This window comes from Macadamia integrifolia, chromosome 9 (genome assembly GCF_013358625.1).
Source record: "Macadamia integrifolia cultivar HAES 741 chromosome 9, SCU_Mint_v3, whole genome shotgun sequence".
Taxonomy (NCBI): Eukaryota; Viridiplantae; Streptophyta; class Magnoliopsida; order Proteales; family Proteaceae; genus Macadamia; species Macadamia integrifolia.
Window position 1 is genome coordinate 19,516,183 of NC_056565.1, and position 19,920 is coordinate 19,536,102.

Genomic DNA, 19,920 nt, shown 5'->3' on the forward strand with positions numbered 1-19,920 from the left:
CGTGAGAGAGAGAGAGAGAGAGAGAGAGAGAGAGAGGCCTAGCCCTACAAGTTAGCTAAATGGGGTCTACTACATAGATCCTTGTTCTCCATTAGGTTCTATCCAAGGTCATACTTAGGACAAGGCCAAGATTATGCATGTCATGCCTCACCACTTTGTTTATGGCCATTTTAGGCTTGCCCCTAGGTTTTTAACTCCTTCAATGTGAATTTGATCATTCCTTCTTATTGGGGAATCCTCAGGCAGTCTTTGAACACGGCCAAACCACTTCAAACGATTTTCTCGAAACTTGTCATTGATCGGGACAATTCCCTAATTAGCTCAAATATGATAATTCCTTTATTTTCTCTTAGTTTTGTTGCACATACATTTTAACATCCCCATCTCAGTTACATATAGTTTCTCTATATATATGACACTTCTCAACTACCTAACATCTCGCCTTGTACATTATAGCTGGTCGCACAATAACCCTATAGAATTTTTCCTTAAGATTCCGTTTGTTTCGACGTAAAATAGATAAAAATGAAAATTTTACAGTAAAATAAAACTTTCTGTTGTTTGTTTTCAACTTAAGCTTTAAAGGGATACGCCAGTCACATAATACTTCGGATGTACTTCTCCACTTCATCCATCTTACTTTAATTCTCTAAACGCTATAAGCTTTATTAATGATATCCTTCGATAACAAACCAGTCATGAGGAGACTCGAACTAGAGACGCCTATTAACACACAACGTCTTTGGACCAGTGGAGTTACACTCGGGGTGTCCACTCCTCTCTCTTAATAGAGAAAAAAGAAACAAAAATGATGTAAAATTCTACATTCAATTAACTACATCTATCACCACAACCTCTGGTGATGCATGGAAGAAGGTAAAGTAATTCAGAGTCCAAATGAATCCACAATTCCAAATTTCACTCGCACAAAGAAAAAATGGTGCTTGTTCATTTATTTTGAGCCCACACACGTACCCTAAAGTCGAAAATTGTGAGCTCAATCTCAATGCTTTGTTCCCAATTCACTGCTAACCTCTCATACCCTCTGTCATTCTTGTTCTTGTCCTTCTTCATCTTGTCTCTCTTGGTCCTTTATGGAATTACTCCTCCAATGAGCTCTTGCTCTTTGATTGTGATAAGGAAAGTCCAAGTCACAATTAAAAGGCCGAGTTAAACATTTTACAACTATCACTTTTAGCCGCACGAGTCGATAAATGCTGTGCCACATTAGAGCTTACAAATAATGGTGGGCCCATCTTGAAAAAAAAAAAAAAAACTATAGATTTCTCACAGTGATAAATTAAGGGTGGCCAAACCGAACCACAACTATTTACTCAAATATAATCGAGTCATTAGTAAAATTGTTTAATAAATGGTTCAGTCTTGATTTAAAGAATAAGACCGTATGTTAAATATTTTGGTATTAATTGAAAAAAATATAAAATAATTAAATTTTGATTTATATATTAAATAAATAATGTCCTCCCAAATCTTTGACATTTCCACTACCCCATATTGGTGAAATTATTTATTCTTTTTCTATAAGATCAGGTTTATATTAAGGGCAAGAGAACCTGTCCGCTTACGCATAGACCAATGGGAGGCCGCATGGAGGTTTCGTGGTGGGAGGTAGCATGGTCTTTTCACATCCACCTATGTCTAGGCTTAGATCTATGCAAACGGGCATGGTTCTTTTTTTCTAATATTAAATAATTATTTATAATAATAAAACTACTTATATCACTTAGAAAAAAAAATTATTACGTCTTTTTCTATGAAAATTGATTTTTTTTTTTAATTTTTAAGAAAACTATTTAGGCCCTCTTTGGTATCATTTTGCTTTTTGATTTTTACCTATTTAACAAAAATCATTAGTGAAAACCTTTTTATCAAAACATAAAAATAGTTTGATAATTACTTGATGAAAATGATTTTTTGTGAGAAATAGTTTGGTATCTTTATGTACAAAATGATTTTTCGAAGAAATGGATAAAGAGATTCCCTTCATCCATCTTCTTTATAATTCTCTTTCTCCACTTTGGATTAAAAAAAAGGGGCAAGGGACTTGGATTTCTAATTATAAAGCAAATGACTACTTTACCCTTCCATATTAGGATTTTAAGCACATGCTCATTAAAGTTCAATGTAAAAATTACTGAAAATCAATTTTGGCCTATATGACTATTGATTTCTTTTTGGTTTTTGTGTTTTATCAATTATTTTTAAATAGAAACAAGTTCCATAAATAATACCATATGCAGCTAAAACCATTTTTATGAACAAAAATTAAAAAGAAAAATAATACCCAAGAGGGCTTTAATAAACGGTTGAATTTTGGTTTCTTTATATGAAAATGTTACTACTTCATTTCAATAGAAAACTACACCATTTAATACTTGAGGTAAAATTTAACCTCCTTCCAAAAAAAAAATTTCCTTAGGTACGGAGCTTTGACCAATTGAATAGAGAGAGAGAAAGAGAGAGAGAGGAAACTCGTTAATTTGACTAGTTAAGAAATAATTACTACTGTGTTTCTGTGTTAAGATACAATAGGTGCGAAAAGATTGTATTGATCTATGTTGAAGATGCTCCCGTGCAGCGTAAGCGATCGGCTCCGCTGTAGCTAAAAGCTGATGACGCTTCTATCCCTACAACCGGCTACAGCCAATAATAATTATTTATTTATTATACGTATTTATATTCCCAGCTCACAGCCCCAGACTCGGATAAAAACCAACAACGAAAGCTATCAGTACTCTCACTCTCTTTCTCTCTCTCTAGTCCTGTACAAATCTCATTAAAGGAACTCTATCTCTCTCTCCCTCTCCCCATCGTTCTCCGATAGGAACTTGGAAATCCGACCGGAACTAGTTGGAAGTTTCAGAGAACCAAGATATCTCTCCGGCAAGCTTGGCGGCAATGCCGATCCTGCGATCGCTGTTACTGCTTTTTCTTCTGAATTCAGCTCTTCTGGTTTCTGCTAAGAGATCCAAAGACGGCACGAGTTCGTGGAAGACGTTGAGCGGTATGTTTTCTACTACATTTTTTCTTACTTGCTTCTGTTTACTCACTGGAAATGTTTGTTTTGCATTGTATTTTACCAGTATATAGATTCCTGTTTAACTGTGGAATGCTGTGGCTCTGATTTTGAGCTTGTGAACAAGGTTGGGTTTTCTGATCAGTTTGATGAGTAGGTTTTGTTCTCCTTCCTTCTATAACTTCTTCTGAGTGTGTGATATGTGAACAAAGAAACAGCTGAAGAAAAAATTAATGTTTATTGTCAGCATCTCTTTTTTCTGGTACAGAATTTCACTTGTGAGAGCGTGAAAATTTTCCGAGTGGTAAATTAATTCACGGAACTGATGCTTTTCGTATGAACTGTTTTGAGTTTTAACTGATCATCCTCTTCGCTTTCAGCTTCCCAGAAAATCTGTAATTAAGACAAAATTCTGTGTAAATGGATTTTGCTCTCTGATTGTAAGATTATGAACATTATTCCCTTTAATATAATTCTTCTGTTTGTGGCTTTTGCATGTAAGCAACTTAATGACCAACGGATGAGTGATGTATGTTTAAGTGGGATGCAGGACGTCTTGTTGCTTTTAATATTTTTATCCTTGTGGTTTATAACTAGCTAGATCCCTCTTTTACCTCCATCACAGTGGTTTTTATTATTTGAGCTTTTTTTTTTTTTTGGTGTGAAGCTTGAAGCTTGTTTGCATGAATATCTGTCAGTTGAGAGCTTCTCTCTGTGAAATCAAATAATAAAATCATTGTGCAATAAACCTATGCTGATGCATCTTTTGTTCACTTTCATAAACTTTCAGCTGTCTTCTATTTTTAGTTTATAACATGCTTGTTGGTTTAGAAATAAATTACTTTTAGAAGCCGAGGAACTCTCATGTTTTCTCTGTTTATTCATATTCCAGAAAACTTCTGCAAATAATAGAACAAGTTCTTGTAGATTGTTAGTGGTATGGCCACGTTGGCGGTTGGCCTCATCCTAACGTTACTTTCAGTTATATCCATAGGAAGGGATGTGGAGGAAAATTAGGGGAGGGCGATTCCTGATTGACTGAGTTGCTGATACTCTCCAATGGTAACAATTGAAATCTATAAAAGATAGACCCGCCCAAACAGAAACTAATCTTATGATTCATTACTCAACTGCTTCTCTCTCAGTGTTCAATATTTGCAGTTGTCTTTATTGATCGGCAAGTATCTCCATTCATCACAGCAGCTGCAGCCTTTCACAATGATTGAAATTAAGTTTATATTTGTACCAACATGGTTTCTTCTATTTAAACCTTATCAATGATCTCTTTTATCAATAACATGCAGGTGTCGCATTCATGGGGATATTTCTTTTTTGATGAATGGAAGATTTGGTAGAATGAGATAAGAAGAGGTTCAAGGAGGGAGGGTTGCATAAATACTTGGATGCTAACTACATAAAATAAGATTTGCCTCCTAATGCTTGATGCCCTTATGAATCCCTGCCATTATCTAGTTCACCATAGGCATGTTGACTGACTAGGCATCCGTGAAGAAAGAGCCCACCTAGTCACATGATTAAGCCTCCAAAGTTAGCCTCTGTCCATTTTCATCCATCCTATCACAATCACCAAATCCCTTCAATATCCAAGTGATAAAACCATGATCAGTGATGCTTTAGAGACCCAATATAAGAGCTCTCAGGTCTACAATGTCTGAATTGCCCCCGTTTTACTAGCTGAATATACCTTTGAAGTTTGAACGGAGTAGTTGATGCAAAACTGAAGGGGATTAAGCTCTAAGGTTAATGGAAGTAGGGTTGAGGTGGAAGTAGGGTTGAGGTGGAATACGATTATTAGCAAGCTAAGGTGGGGGTGGTTTGTTTATGAATCCTGTGTATTTGGGAAGGGAATTTCTATCAGCACCTAAACCGTCCCTGTTACTGGTAGAGAATTATACTGTAGATGTTAATTTTCAAGAAGATTTTAATCACTTAGAGTGCCAAGGTTTGTGGCAGATATTAGAAATATAATGTTTTGGGGTCCTTTGGTGAAAACACAATGAATAGAGAGGAGTCGGTGCTAATGCCTATCAGGAATAGATGATTAATTGGTACACCGATTCAAGTGGGATATGTTAGTAGAAGATAAAATAACACAATCAGGTTCAAGTATGACCTGGCTTGACAATGTAAAAAGCCTGGAACACCGAGGTCTTCCATGGTGGAACTTTTGTTTCTAACATTGTTCTAGGTACAGAGTAAAATTTTGTTACTCTGTGCCATATTGATGTTTAAATCTTCTTCAGAACTTATTTCATTTATATCTGAAAACAGATTTGGAGTGTCAGAACTCTTTTAAATGTTTGCAGGGGAAACTTATAAACAGCCAATCTCCAAATGCTTATGATATAGCTCTTCAAAAGGGCTTATCATATTTGCTTATTCTGGGAGACCTACTATGTCATGTATGGAAGGCTCATCTTTTTGGTATATTTTTGCAGGAAATGCACCTTTAGTTGTTGCAAGGGGTGGTTTTTCAGGGTTGTTTCCTGATTCCAGTTATGCTGCATACAGTTTGACCCTGATGACTAGTTTATCAGATGTGATCTTATGGTGCGATGTACAGTTGACGAAAGATGGAGCTGGGATCTGCTTCCCAACCCTCAGTCTAGATAACTCTTCTAACATTGCAAGTGTTTTCCCAAATGGCAGTGTCTATTCTGTGGATTATACTCTTAATGACTTATCCAATGTCTACTGTAAGTTAAGATTTTGTTAAGTAGTTTACTAGTTTTAACTGCTTGAAATTGTAGGTTCATCCATTAATCTACAAAGATGTGAGAAACTTTTCAGTCTTAATATGTGATATGTGCCATCTCTACTTTGAGCTTAGATTGATGGTTGCTTGCCGGATTCCTTAGTTATTTTGAATTTTAATCTGATATGTTGAGATATTATAATTCAGAAAGGAGAGATTGTAGCTTCTGTGGATGAGTTTGTTTCTTGTGGATTTTCTATGTCCTTGAACTACTATTTGTTTCCCATTTTTGGGGTGGTGGTGGTCCAATGCCCTTCTATGTCTAGGAAACTAGTGTTCAGAAAATAATGCTACTTCGACCCCCCCTTATTTTCTTTATTGCGGGGGGGGGGGGGGGGGTTTGGGAAGTCTGTGATATTTCCCTGCCACTAAATGCTGATAAATTTCAAACAGTGCACACAATCTCTAAAATGATAAAAATGGTATTCCAACCAAGAAAGGAAGCAACAACTCTGAAAAATTGCTTTTTCTCAGCAATTCCTAAAATGAAAAGATCTTCTGGAATTCACAGTCACGTTCTCAAAGCACCTATATTGTTTTTTCACCCCCTTAAGGGCATCACCATAATTAAAATGGGAAAGAAAAAATAAAAAAAGAAAAGTGATACGAAATGCAAGCAGCCAGATTGATGCACAATAATAGGCCATAGCAGTCGCCAGTCACAGTTGAAGTACCTAAATTATTTTTCACTTGTTGTTTATCTCAATTACTTAGATCACCCACATGCTACCCATTCTAGGAATTGCAATTGATTTGTTTACTCTTTTATCAACTTCATAAGAGAAGAAAGAAGGGGGGGGGGTGTTTCCATTTTCAAGATGAATATACTACACCTAAATACGGGCATTCTGAGGATAATTTTCTTTCGACATGGCCATTAAAGCCCATCAGGTTGGATCTGTGTAGTCTATTGATAACAAGAACAGTAAGGGAGCATTTTCCAGTCTCCTAAAGCCATGGTTAGCTTGACACATAAGAATACTTACACTCACCCACCACCCCCCCCCCCCCCAAAAAAAATAAAAATAAAGGCACACACCCCTGCAAAATTATAAGGAGAATTTGCTAACTCACATTTAATAATTGCGCCCTTTTTAGTATGACTACTATCTAGTTGAAGGAAAGAAATTGGTGTGGCGAGGGGCGGGTGGCAAATACTGATCTTAGGGAAGAAAATTCCCTACAGCAGATAAAATGTAAAACACATATGTTTGCTTGAGGTTGAAGAGTAATCATGTATTCATGTAGAGCCCCCTCCATCTTATACTTCTATTGAGTGAGAGAATGGTGTTTTTTGAAGTTCCCTTATATTGTTGAGAAGAATGCAAATAATTCTTTATTTATCTCTATTTTGTAGTTAGGATTATCACAATGTTCGAACTTCAAAAGAGATTCATGTTAATGAAGTTTTTGTTTTTTGCTTGGTGCCTATGAAAGCTTCTTCTTCTCACTGCCAGATATTAATGGATTTATTGCTTCCGCATTCTGCCATATTTGTGTGAGTATTAACGGCTCCTTTTTAACCTGGACAGTGACTCAAGGAATTTATTCTCGAACTAATAAGTTTGATGGGAATATGTTCAATATTCTTACTGTTGAAGATTTAGTATCCCAAATCAGACCACCTGGATTGTGGTTGAACATTCAGGTAATTGAATGAATTACAGCTGCATCTTACATTGAAGAGGTGACTTTTAATAATGCAGAGTAGATGTTCCAATTGCTCCATAATTTGCCTATTTTCTTTTCTCTTTTTTCCCCGTTCCATGATATTCCTAAAAGTCCCTAAATCTATGTATTTGAAGGGTATTAAGAGAATTTTCCAATGCAGAAATTCTTTGTGTATATAATGTGCCTTATCTAAACTAGCATATGATGATTGTCGATCTGATTCCGTTGTCCTTTTTCAGAACGATGCATTCTTCAGGCAGCATAATTTGAGAATGCGAAGCTTTGTGCTTTCTGTATCAAAACGTGTTATTGTTAATTATATCTCATCACCGGAGGTGGGTTTCCTGAAAAGTATTGCTTCACGTATAGGAACCAAGACGAAATTGGTTTTCCATTTTCTCGGAAAGGTTGATATTGAACCATCAACTAACCAAACTTATGGTTCACTTTTGAGCAATCTTACATTTATTAAGACATTTGCCTCTGGAATTCTTGTTCCCAAGACTTACATATGGCCTGTGGATAGTAATCTATATTTACAATCACCTACATCTGTTGTGTCGGATGCTCATAATGAAGGACTGGAAATTTTTGCCTCGGACTTTGCAAATGATGCAGTTTTTAGCTACAACTACAGCTATGACCCCATAGCTGAGTATCTTTCATTCATTGACTATGGTAATTTCTCTGTTGATGGTGTGCTGTCGGACTTCCCTATAACTCCATCAGAGGCCATAGGTAAGCCTTCTCTTTAAGTTTGTTCTGTAATAAAACTCCTCAGAAAATGTTCTGTCAACATAAATTTTTTGAGAATTTTGGGTCACTGACTCCAAAAGAATGGGAGTGCTATCATATATCATTGCTAGTCAATTAGATGTTAGCTCTGGGTAATATTTCCATCTAACATTTTCCTCGATATTCTCAAAATTTGATACCTCGATGTGACATCTCACTCATTCTCTCTATTACCAGTACCAACTTATGTGAAAAATGAAATAAGCACGAAATAAGCAGTTTTTTTTTTTTTTTTTTGGGGGGGGGTGTGGTGGCGGGCGGGGGGGTTGGAGTACAAAGTTAGTGGTTTTCAAGCATAGTCTTACATTTCAAAGTCTTTGAACTTTCATTGAGTCTATAAATGAAGTTTTATCTTGTTGTGAAGAATGAAATAAGCATGATATAGGCAGTGTTTTTTTTCTTTTTTTTTGGGGTGGGGGTACAAAGTTAGTGGTTTTCAAGCATAGTCTTACATTTCAAAGTCTTTGAACTTTTCATTTAGTTTATAAATGAAGTTTATCTTGTAACTTCCACATGTTTGCCCCCTTTTTTTTATTTTTTTTTATTTTTACAATTAGAGTCTTCTCATTTTGATAAACACTCTGTTCAAAATGTTGTATGCTGTTTGTTGATGAGAAATAGTTACTTCTTGTGAGCCTGCTATATGCTAACAATCTTTGTTTATTCTTATGCAAATGAAGATTTGTGTTTATTGTCATCAGAAAGCCTGTAGTTGGTAATCTGTAGATTTCAATTCTAAAATCCCTTGCTTGAGCTGACTTAACTTGATTTGTTGATATCAACGTATGAATTTGGTTCTACTCACTAATTATGAGTCGGATTATAAGTAGCCGTAAGAATCAATAATGAAATAAGGAGACACTAGAGACTTTATGATGCTAAGAGTAGAGAAAGAAAAAAAAGGAGCAACGCAGTGCTCAAGGCTCCGGCGACAGGGTCTGGGAGGCTATATATTGTCAAGTGTAGAGATGAACTATAAAATCTGATTCAAACTCTTGATGGACTGTAGTAGCTTGCTTCAGAGGCTCAAGTAGGGATGTAAATGGAGCGAATTGGAAGCAGATACACCAGTGTCTGAATTCGTATCGATTAACATATCTGCTATCTGAGTTCGATCCGGTATCTGCCGGACATTTCATTTGAGTATTCAGATTCACATCCACCAAGGAGTTGGGCATCCGAGTTCGAATTTGATAATATATGATTTCACATTTTAACATACATAAATAAAAATAATGAACTATTGTTTGTACTTGATGAGAATATGAGTAAAAATTCAATATATAATACATATAAAGCTTAGTTCTTAAATAATTATAGATAGGGAAATTTACCGTGCCACCCCCTGGAGAATGCCACAATGATAAAACCACCCCTTCTGTTTCATTAAATTATTCTTAGACCCCCTACCGTCAGTCACAGTTAAGTGAGGAGTTAAAATGACTATTGTACCGTTTTGACTATAACACATGTCAAATTGGACTTTTGCCTCAATGCTTACTTATCCTGAACTGTGATTTGGGGTTTCCTGGGAAGCACAGGGCTTGATTGGCTCTTATCGAGTGGTGGCGGGGGAGGCGACATGGGGTTTGGGAGGCCGGCGTTTAGGGTGGAATTGAATTTATTGTAACCGGAAGGAAAAGAACCAAAATTATTTTGCAGAATCGAATTTACTGTAACCGGATGGAAAAGAATCGAATTTATTTTCACCATTAACGCAAACGTTGGCGGCAATGGAAGAATCCATCATAACGGGAGAACTGGTACCAGGAGAAAAGCCAAGCTTGAAAGCTGCCCCTGGTGACCCCGACAGCGATTGTGAGGTAGTGGACGACGAGTTAACGGCAATAATGACAGGAAACGGTTCAGATATCTGATCTGGAGGAGGGTCTTTGGGAGTAGTAGCAACGGTGGTCGCAATCGTACGGCGCTGCTGAGTTGAGAGTGGAGAAGGAATAGAGGAGGAGGGGTTGGGTTTGGAAGCAACGCAACACCAAGAGTTGTTAAAGGGCGACGATGGTGGGAGCAGTTGGAGGGTAACGTTGGAGGTGGAGAGTGAGATCTCCGGCAGAGGAGGAGGAGTGGTCCGGAGAATTAGGGGCGGTAACCATTTCCCCACGAAAGCAATCTTAACACTACGCTAAGGAGAGAAAGGTGGAGTAAAAAAGAAAGAAAGTAAAAGCATATTATCTCTTCCTTCCTTCTGGAATGGATAGACCTGCAATCTGGCATGAACACCATTTGGAAAAGAAGAAAAGTCTAGCGAGCAATTATGATTCCCTCACATTACACTTGTCTCTAAAATATTTTTCCAGCCCAGTAGAAAGAGCTTCTAGGTCAGATGAACGGCAAAGTATTTAGGTTTTTTTAGTTTTCATTTCAAACAAGTTTTCCTATATTCTGATTAAAGGTAGAGATTCTGAGAAAGGAAGAAAACAAAAGAGAAAGAAGAGAGAGATAGAAAGTAGGTATATTAGATCCTTCACCTTTTGCAAGGGTATTTTGGTATTTAAAAAAATATATACTAGCTGACATCAGCATATAAGGTATATTCTGTAACAGTGACTGACAGCAGGGGGTCTGAGTACAATTTGGTGAAACAGAGGGGGTATTCTTATAATTATGGCATTCTCTAGGGGGTGGCGTGGTAAATTTCCCTTATAGATAATATTAATTTATGATCAGAGTGGATATTATTGAAGTGGATACATTTATATCTGAATATCTAAAGCTATCTGAATTCGTATCTGATATCCAATTTTCTGAATAAATGGATACAAATTCAAATTGAAATTGGATTTTCGACTATTCATTTACATCCCTAGGCTCAGGTCCTTCGGTTTAGGAGAATGAAGGGTGTCAGACACTGGTGTTCTTGTGCTACAGTAGATAAGTTACACAGCGTGGTGGATAGAAATTATTGAATTTCTTGTCTCATCAAACATTTTTTATATTCCCAGGTGACATTGAGAAGGGAGGTGAATTAGGGTCACTAAAAAGTCCTTTGAAATTATTTCAATACCTCCTTGCACCACACCTTTGATATCTCAACACCGATGGCAATATCTTGAACAACTTTGATGGCGTAACAATCACAACTTGCACAAACACCAACTAGCTAGGGGCACCTCAACCTTGCCAATCTACAATTTCGTGTGCCCTCCTCCCTTGCAACCACAATTGGTCAAGACAAGCTGGAGGTGCACACCCATCCTACCGTCATACTCACTCCAAAACAGTATAATAATAAAGACACGGAACATAGGGTTTTAATTAGTTCAGCAGTGTGCCTATCTATTTTCACATAGTAATGCTCACACGGGGCTCAACGTTTACTCGATATTTAGTGATTTTTAGCCACTACAATGACTTAGGAACACCCTATCTTGCTTCAACACTTGCTTATACTGGTGCAGTGGTTACATCCTCGAATGGTGAGTTCTAGCAACAATGACTCAGGAGCACACTCTCTTGCTTCAACCCTTGTTTACACAAAGGCAAATATTAAAATCCCAAACCCTAGACAATCCCCAACTTTCTAGGCTTACAATGAAAGAACATAAAATCAAATCCCTCCAATTACATTCATGGTCTAGGTCTTTTAACAATAAACACAACTTTGAACAATAAAAATTGGGACTTGCGATGTAGGTTAACTCAACCTGTGTAATCACATTGACGATTGTCTCTCCCAATGCTTAGGAATCAAGCCTAGTGTGCTACGGACATCAATGCAGTCATCTCAATCACCAAAACCCTTTTCAACATAAACTAGGGTTTTGGGAACATAAATTGCCTCACCCTATGCATTCCCACCATGTATTGCCTCTTTGAAGTGCAGTCAACATCTTGCACGCACTCTCGCATTCATGTAGGTTCAAATCACCATTAAAGTAGCATCTTTGAGTAAAATCATGCTTTCATTAGCCTTTTCCACAATTTTTTTTCCTATGTAGAGATGTCCTTTTCTCAATTATGAACGCATAGCAACAATCGACGCCTAAATCATAGTTAAAACGGGCAAAATATGGCAGAGTGAAGATTCCCTATCCAAATTGGCAAGTGAAGGGGGCAAATCTCTGATTTTTCTGATATTCTCATGACACAGGGCTTGTAATGAGTTGGAGGTTTGAACTCTGACCATCAAGTGGTTGCAGGTTCAACATTGTCGGCCATTGGATGCATAGTTGTCATGGCGACAAGGTGAACCGAGGCGTTGGAGGGCTGTCTAAGCACTTAAACGACAAGTCACCTGCCTTATGGCGAACAAGTGTTATGTTTTATTTTCCCACTTTTCTAACATTATTAGTATGCTACATATACCTTGTATCATCAAAAATCAACATTATGCCACATCAAGTCATCAAAAATCAACACTAAGCCACATCAAATAATCAAAAATTAACATGAAGTCATAAAACATCAATATTTAGAGAAATGTTTTGTTCTATAATAAGTTTAACTGGTTAAATGATTTTATTTTTACATGAGACATTTTGTATTAGGTAGAGCACAAAACCAGCTTACCAACAAGTCTAAGATTACTTAAATTTGAGTTTTAATGACAAAGTTATGTTTTGGTCAAACTTATTTTAAAGCGCGCAAATGTTGTCAAATCGCATATTGATCCATTCATACTCTTCTTGCAGGTTGCCTTTCTCATATAAGCAAGAATGGTACTGGACAAGGTTTGCCACTATTTGTACTTTTGATCCATTTATACGGCGTTACATCAGTGTCCGAGGTTCAATGACATAATATCTATAACAATGCCAATTAATTTCATTAACTTATTTGTCCCCCAGTACCACCAGTGGTTATCACACACAATGGAGCTAGTGGAGTCTACCCTGGCTGTACAGATGTTGCTTATCAGCAAGCTGTTGAAGATGGTGCTGATGTTATTGACTGTTCTGTTCAAATGACAAGTGATGGAATTCCCATATGCTTGGGCTCTATAAATCTTATAGAGGGCACGACAGTTGCTCAATCACAGTACAGCACTCGTTCTACTCATATTCCAGAGATACAGACATCCCCTGGAGTTTTTGCTTTCAACCTCACATGGAAAGAGATTCAAGAAGGCTTGTCGCGTAAGTTGATATTGATTTCTTCTTCTCAAGTTACCTTACAAACTGAGACTATGATTACCTGACAAGAGATGGGGTGGAAAGAAAAGGAAGAGAAAACGGAACTTGAAAATTTCTCATAGGTGTCAGGTTGGCAGGGGAGAAAATTTAGTTGTGAGGAGTGCACACATCTCATGGTTTTTGTGAGAAATTTCAAGGGGTGAGAAAAGAAGATTTTGAGAATCCCAAACAATTTGAAATCTCAAAACATCTCTTGCCAAACACACACCTAGAAAAGAGGAATATTCTCTTTTTTCAAACAAACATAGCTTGAAAGTCTGGTATCTCATATATTTGATGATGGGAACTTGGCATGCTTTACTTAGTAGACATATTTCATGAAAGATAGATTTAATTCTTAAAATCTTTGGTCAATGTTGACAATAAGTATTTTGTTCCTTCTTTCGACTAATGTGTAAGATATTAGTTTCTTACAGTGAAAGGCTTTCTACACTAATTTAAATCCCTCATCTGCACTGGACCCTCTTATTTGGCCACATGGATGGTGATGTGGCCAATATGGTCTATACATTGATATTACTACCCTAGTTCTATGATATGTTTGGTTGCAGAATCCATGTCAGCTTTTATATGTGACCATTTATTGGACCAACTGTGGTGATGCTAGTGGCTGACTTTTCAAAATTACAAATGCTCATTTGTTTCTCCCGGAACATTGTGAGATTATGTAAATGTGTCCCATTAGGAGAGTGATGTGGTAAACATGAAGGATGTTGTTGGTCTGCCACCCAAACTGCCAGACATAGATTAGTCAATCCAACTTACTTAACTAGACATCCACATAACTAATCCATCATTCCATTCCCATTTTATGGTGAATTCTGGGTTTTATTTTCCCATGAGTCTAGCAAAACATGTGGATTTTTGTGGTTTATTTATTATTATTATTATTATTTTTTTTTTGGGGGGGAGGGGGTGGGCTTATTGATTTGTTGATGACAGTAAAGAATCAGATAAAAGGGCCATCACTTGTGTGAAAATGTACTGATCGGTGTGAAGACAAGGGTTCTAGTCTGAGGATTGCCTACTTGTGCAAAAGATGCCAAAGGTACCCATTATCACAATGGCTCATATGCATTCCTCAAGTATAATGTGAACCATTAATAATGTGTATGTACAATGTTATCTCATGCACATTATTTTCAATGGTTCATGTCACTCCCCAATGATAGGGTACATATTGCCTGTTAAGGACCCAACCTTGGCTTCCTCTAGAATGTTTTTTGATCTTGCTACCCATCAGGAAGCAATGTTCACGAAGGAAATGAAGGATCTGCACTCCTAAAAGGATAAAACATGATTACATGAGTGAAATCTTCATGGGACCTGTCTAAAGAATCTTCTTCTTGCACTGGAAGCTTGAATGTCTCCAAGCTTTTTTTCTCACTCACTACTGCATGTTCTATCTTCACCAATACTGCAATAAACATGGATTTTATTACTGTTTAATCATATCAGATGAATTTCAGCATGTTAAATCTGATAGCACTCAATCTGTCCACTGTTAACACGTACAAACAGGAACATCAACACTAATCTTGTGTAAAGAGGGCCTTGGAACTCTCCTATTACATCTGATAACCCTATTCCAATATGTAGTTGGATCATCAGGGACCAATCCAATCCACATTTTTTTTATTTGCTTTGACTTTGATTATATTACGAGTAAAATAGGATTTTTTCAGATGAATAGCTCTACAGTCTAAAGCTAAATTAGGGTTTTCAGATGGATAGAATCATAGTTAAACTAATTTTGCTCTCAAGGCGAAACAGTTAAGGGACCCAAATGGTATAATCAGTAAAATTACTGAAGGCCCTAAGGTAGGGAATTCCGCTAACTTACTTTTGAGTAGCCCTCTCATTACCATGGTATTCATTTCCCTAGGTTTTTCCTTTTTCGTTTTCTTTCAAGTAGTTTGTTTGTGCATATTTCCTGTTATTGCTAGTACATATGAGCCTTTTCTTCTTCGGAAAATAAATAGTTGGCTAGATTTTCTTTATCTTGAAGAATATTACACAACAGTTTCTTTTCTGGCAGCTATATTCCATTACACCTTGTTGATTTCTAAATTTCCTTTTCTTGTAGCTACTATATCGAATCCATTCTTGGAGTTCAGGCTATTCCGGTATCCAGCACATAAAAATGTTGGAAAGCTTTTCAAACTGGATGAATTTTTAACCTTTGCAAAGAACAAACCTCTTTCTGGGGTCTTGATCAGTGTAGAGGTCAGTATTTTATAATCTCTTCTGCCTTTCCTGCTTATAAAAAAGATAATTTCGTCAACAACTCCTAGATCCAGGATATCATTTAGGCCAGAAAAAAATTATGACTCTTATTTCATGATTTTTTTTTTTTTTGGGGAGGGGTGGGGGACTTTATCAGTCGAAGAAAAATATTCAGATTAAATGGTTTTAACAACCTTAGATTTCAATTTGTTCCCCAAAGAATTTGTTGGGGAGGAGGCGGGCAGGGGGAAGGCAATGTGGTGGTTGGAAATGGCCAGCAGGAATGTAGCTTAAAATTTCCCTAAACCGTGTTCTGATTAGGATATTCCATTTATTTCAATTAGGGAAGTTATTTTGCACTCCTTATAGAGATTAATTTAATGGAATTTCAGATATTATATTTGTGGAGAATGATCCTTTCTCATATGCTCTTTCATATGTTAAGATATTTTTTATCGTTAAGAAAATGTAGGAAAGTCGGAGTTTGCAAAAAGTACATTTTATTTCCGCCATGACTTTCCAAGTTGGGTTGTTTAGAGAACTTATACCTTGAAATTTGCACTTTTCTAGCGCTGTGTTCTAGTAGTCCTATATTTCCAATAGGTTTGTTACAGAATCTGCCCAGTATTGGTAGGATTTGGCGATGCTTATTGATGGAACTCACGAGAGGGGTGTCTCCTCCACCACTTTTTAGACTTTGTACTCATTCTCTTGCACTTTCTTAGTACAAATCCACTTTAATTACCTTATACTTTCACCTTCCACTTCTAGTGCTGCCTTGACAGCCAAGCACAGTCTTTGGAAAATGTGAAAGTATTTAGGACTCTCGGTACCCTAATCTATGAATTTTGGTGTTCTTAGTGTAAAATGTGACAGGCAAGGTGTTTTACTTCCTTATTTTAGGCTAAATAAGCTTATTACTTATCATCCAATAGAAATCATTTCTTTTGATAGAACCACCTTTAGTGTTTCGGCTGCCAAAAAAAAAAGGGTGGAGGTGAGTGAAGATAGTCATTTCAGGGTGCAGAAAGCTGTCGGGTTTCTTGCCTAGTCTTGCCCACTTACCTTAAGATCACTCCTCAGCTTTATTGAATAAGATGCCGATTTAGTAGGTGATTCCTCTCTAGACAGTATTGCTTAACTTCACTAGGATGCATGCGGTCAAGCATGATTGCCGCAGCATACTGTTATGAGACTTAAAACCCAGTTAAAACAGGCATTTCTGTCAAGTTGGGCCAGGATCTTCTCCAAATGAATTCAGTTATGAATATTGACTTGTTGCAATCGTTTAGCTGATCCCTAATTGTTGATATAGTGCTTAGTTGCATGGTTCTAAATCTCGGGTTTCAACCTTGGTCAAAACCGAAATTTAGTTGAAATTTCCAAAACCTGGTCAAAACCAGGTATTTTTTTATGGGCTATTTCTAGAAATTTGGATTGAAATTTCCGAAATTAGGGTCGAAACCATCGAAACTTGGTCATCTTAGGGTGGTTCGAAATCATTGAGACAAATTTAGAAATATGCTTAGTTAGTTGTGACTAGACAATATGAGTTGCATTAAGTGTGAGGATGGTGGGACAAGTTTAGGAATGTCATCCCAACATTATCTAGGCATTGTACACATTGAAAGGGTCTAGAAACCGTTGGTCTCCCCTGACACTTCCCATTGACTAAAGATCTTGTAACGCATTTGTTTTGGATGTTCAGAAGGGAAAATCAACTATAGAGAAAGGGGGGGTGGGGTGAAATCATCTCTGAGATGATGATTTTCATTTTAGTAGTTAGTTTGAGAGATGGCTCCTCCTATCTTATATGTATACTGTCGATGCGATATTGTAGGGGTTACTTTCCAGCTCTCATTTACATTTACTTCAGGTGTGATAAAATTATTGTTTGCTTTTTATTTGTGCAGAATGCAGCGTACCTTGCAGAGTATCTGGGTCTAAGTGTAATTGATGCAGTTATTGATTCCTTGGACAAGTCTGGTTACAATAACCATACAATCCAGAAAGTAATGATCCAGTCCACCAATAGCTCTGTTCTGAAGGTATTTAAGGAGAAAACTAGCTATGAGCTTGTATACCAGGTTGATGAAACTATCGGTGATGCCCTTAACTCATCCATTGAGGACATCAAGGGATTTGCCAATTCTGTGTTGATCAACAAGAAGACCGTCTTTCCAGACAATCAGGCCTTCCTCACTGGTGGTGTTACTGATGTTGTAGAGAAGCTTCATTCGCATAAAATATCTGTCTATGTACATTTGTTCACTAATGAGTTTGTATCTCAAGCATGGGACTTCTTCTCAGACCCAATGGTCGAGTTAAATACATTCGTTAGCTCTGCTAAAATTGATGGAGTCATCACCGATTTCCCAGGGACTGCCATTTCATATAGAAGTAAGTATGCATCTTAGAAAGGCCTTCAATTCAATTTAGAGTCTGCCAGAATGTTAATACTTTGGAAATCATCATCTTCATAGTAGGGTTCTGGGAGAGAAACCATTGAGAAGTTTTTAATTTCTCATTGATAACAAGTAACTTGACCTAATTCTACAGCCTCCTTATTCACGGGGTTGTGCTTATATTTGACTTCAAACAAGAAAGTATGTTTTATTCATTGTACGCACGACATCTCCGTTGCTTTATACTCTGTCCATCGCACAAAGGTAGTTTTGTTAGATTCCCCATAATGCACTGTTTAAACATCCACACAGTTATTGTATTCATTTTTCATAATTGTCTATCTATTACATAAGCCAAAACTAATAGGGGTAATATGTTGGAAAATGGAAACAGGGTTTGAATTAGTGGTGATTAATGCATTAACAACTACCTCTTTAAAATGTGCCTTTGTTTTTCTTTTTTCACACGAGACGCCCTTTTGGGGCAGAGGGAGTAGTTAATATTATATTGGGTTAATTCTATAATTCAACAAGTTGGAAATTATGCTTTAATCATTGATGTGATTTTTTTGCTTTGTGTTTCTGCAGAGAACAAGTGTTTAAACATGGGAAATAAAACACCAAGTTACATGCTCCCAGTTTCTCCTGGTGGTCTCATGCAAGTCATCACTGCTGACTACTTGCCACCAGCTGAGGCTCCAAACCCGGTCCTGACTGATGCTGATGTTATAGAGCCACCTTTGCCTTCTGTTGTACCGAAAACACCCTCTACAGTAGGAGGGCAAGCAGCAACTCCAACTGCAGCTATTCGAACCTCAAATGGGCAGCCACGGAGTGCCTCTGGTTTCTTCCGATCATTTTTTGTTGTGGTGCTTGCATTTCTTCTAATCTGAAGTAGGAACACCGATCGTCACCTTCGCCTCTTGCATTTCTATTGTCTATGGCAAAGCTCGATGCATTGCTTATGCTGTTTTCAGCCTGGCGCTTGACCCATACCATATGATCATCCAAGCGTTGTGCTCTCCTTTCCTTTAGGTTGCAAATAGTTAGTAATTTTCGTTGAATGTCATTATCCATTTTATTTTCTTCCATAATTTACAACATTTTTATTTAGTGTAGCTCCATCCATCCTCCCATATCTGAGACCATAGACAGCAGTAAGCCATTTTTCTACTCCGGAAATTCTTTAAAACTCAGGATTGTATTACTATATATTCTTTTGTAATTAGAGGTCGTGTTGGTTACTTTCTATGCCGCTACTGTTATTATGCACAAGTTTTGCAGGTATTAAGGACAGAATGGCTCATCTCTGTGGAGAAAAGTGGATTTCAATTGGAAAGCCATCGGATTTGTAAGCTTGGAAAGAAATTCACTACTTCCCACCAATGAAAGGGGCAATAAGCATTCACATTAGTGTGTTTTTTAGTTTATATCTTCCTGGTGTTTATATTCAGGAGACCAGAGGGGTGTTCTGTTTGATGCAAGGCAAAAATGGGAGAAATCCTCCCTGAGTTAAAGCATCTCTAAAATGAAGGGTTATTAAGGAGAGGAGCTCATGGGCATTCTCTCTCTCTCAGTTGAAGAATCATTTATCAGTAACCAAGCTGCCAGGAAGTTCTCCTTTTGAACTCATTGAAAGTACGTGTAAGGATGAAACAAAGAGAAAGGGTAGAGAGAAAAGAAGGGGAGATGATGACTTTGGTAACTCTCATCGCAAGCTTCAACTATTAAGTTTGGAAGGCCAGTTGGGTCTAAAGTCATCAGTGTGGAAAAAATCTTTGAAAAGTTCGATCCATCCTGCAAAATTAAACCCTCATTAGAACTATAAGCAGCACGTATGATAGACAATAGCAGACAAGA

General features: G+C 37.2%; 1 protein-coding gene across 2 annotated transcripts; it reads left to right on the forward strand.

Moving 5' to 3' along the window:
- The first annotated feature begins 2,727 nt into the window (after positions 1-2,727).
- Positions 2,728-19,311, forward strand: LOC122088839 (glycerophosphodiester phosphodiesterase GDPDL1-like). Of its 2 annotated transcripts, XM_042658189.1 has the most exons (10): positions 2,728-3,025; positions 4,032-4,099; positions 5,497-5,754; positions 7,346-7,461; positions 7,724-8,222; positions 12,929-12,967; positions 13,085-13,372; positions 15,516-15,655; positions 17,569-18,055; positions 18,649-19,311. In XM_042658189.1, the coding sequence occupies exons 3-10, from the start codon at positions 5,580-5,582 to the stop codon at positions 18,951-18,953; spliced, it is 2,049 nt and encodes a 682-aa protein (XP_042514123.1). In that variant the 5' UTR covers positions 2,728-3,025; positions 4,032-4,099; positions 5,497-5,579; the 3' UTR covers positions 18,954-19,311. The 2 variants fall into 2 exon arrangements, with proteins under 2 accessions (XP_042514123.1, XP_042514122.1); XM_042658188.1 differs by lacking the exon at positions 4,032-4,099.
- Positions 19,312-19,920: the final 609 nt, after the last annotated feature.

What these genes read in the sequence shown, in the direction of transcription:
- LOC122088839 (XM_042658188.1), top strand. Translation starts at nt 2,920, where the DNA reads ATGCCGATCCTGCGATCGCTGTTACTGCTTTTTCTTCTGAATTCAGCT. An exon ending in CAAGAATGGTACTGGACAAG is followed by an intron (nt 12,968 to 13,084) that starts GTTTGCCACTAT and finishes TTTGTCCCCCAG; the next exon opens with TACCACCAGTGGTTATCACA. An exon ending in GATTCAAGAAGGCTTGTCGC is followed by an intron (nt 13,373 to 15,515) that starts GTAAGTTGATAT and finishes CTTTTCTTGTAG; the next exon opens with CTACTATATCGAATCCATTC.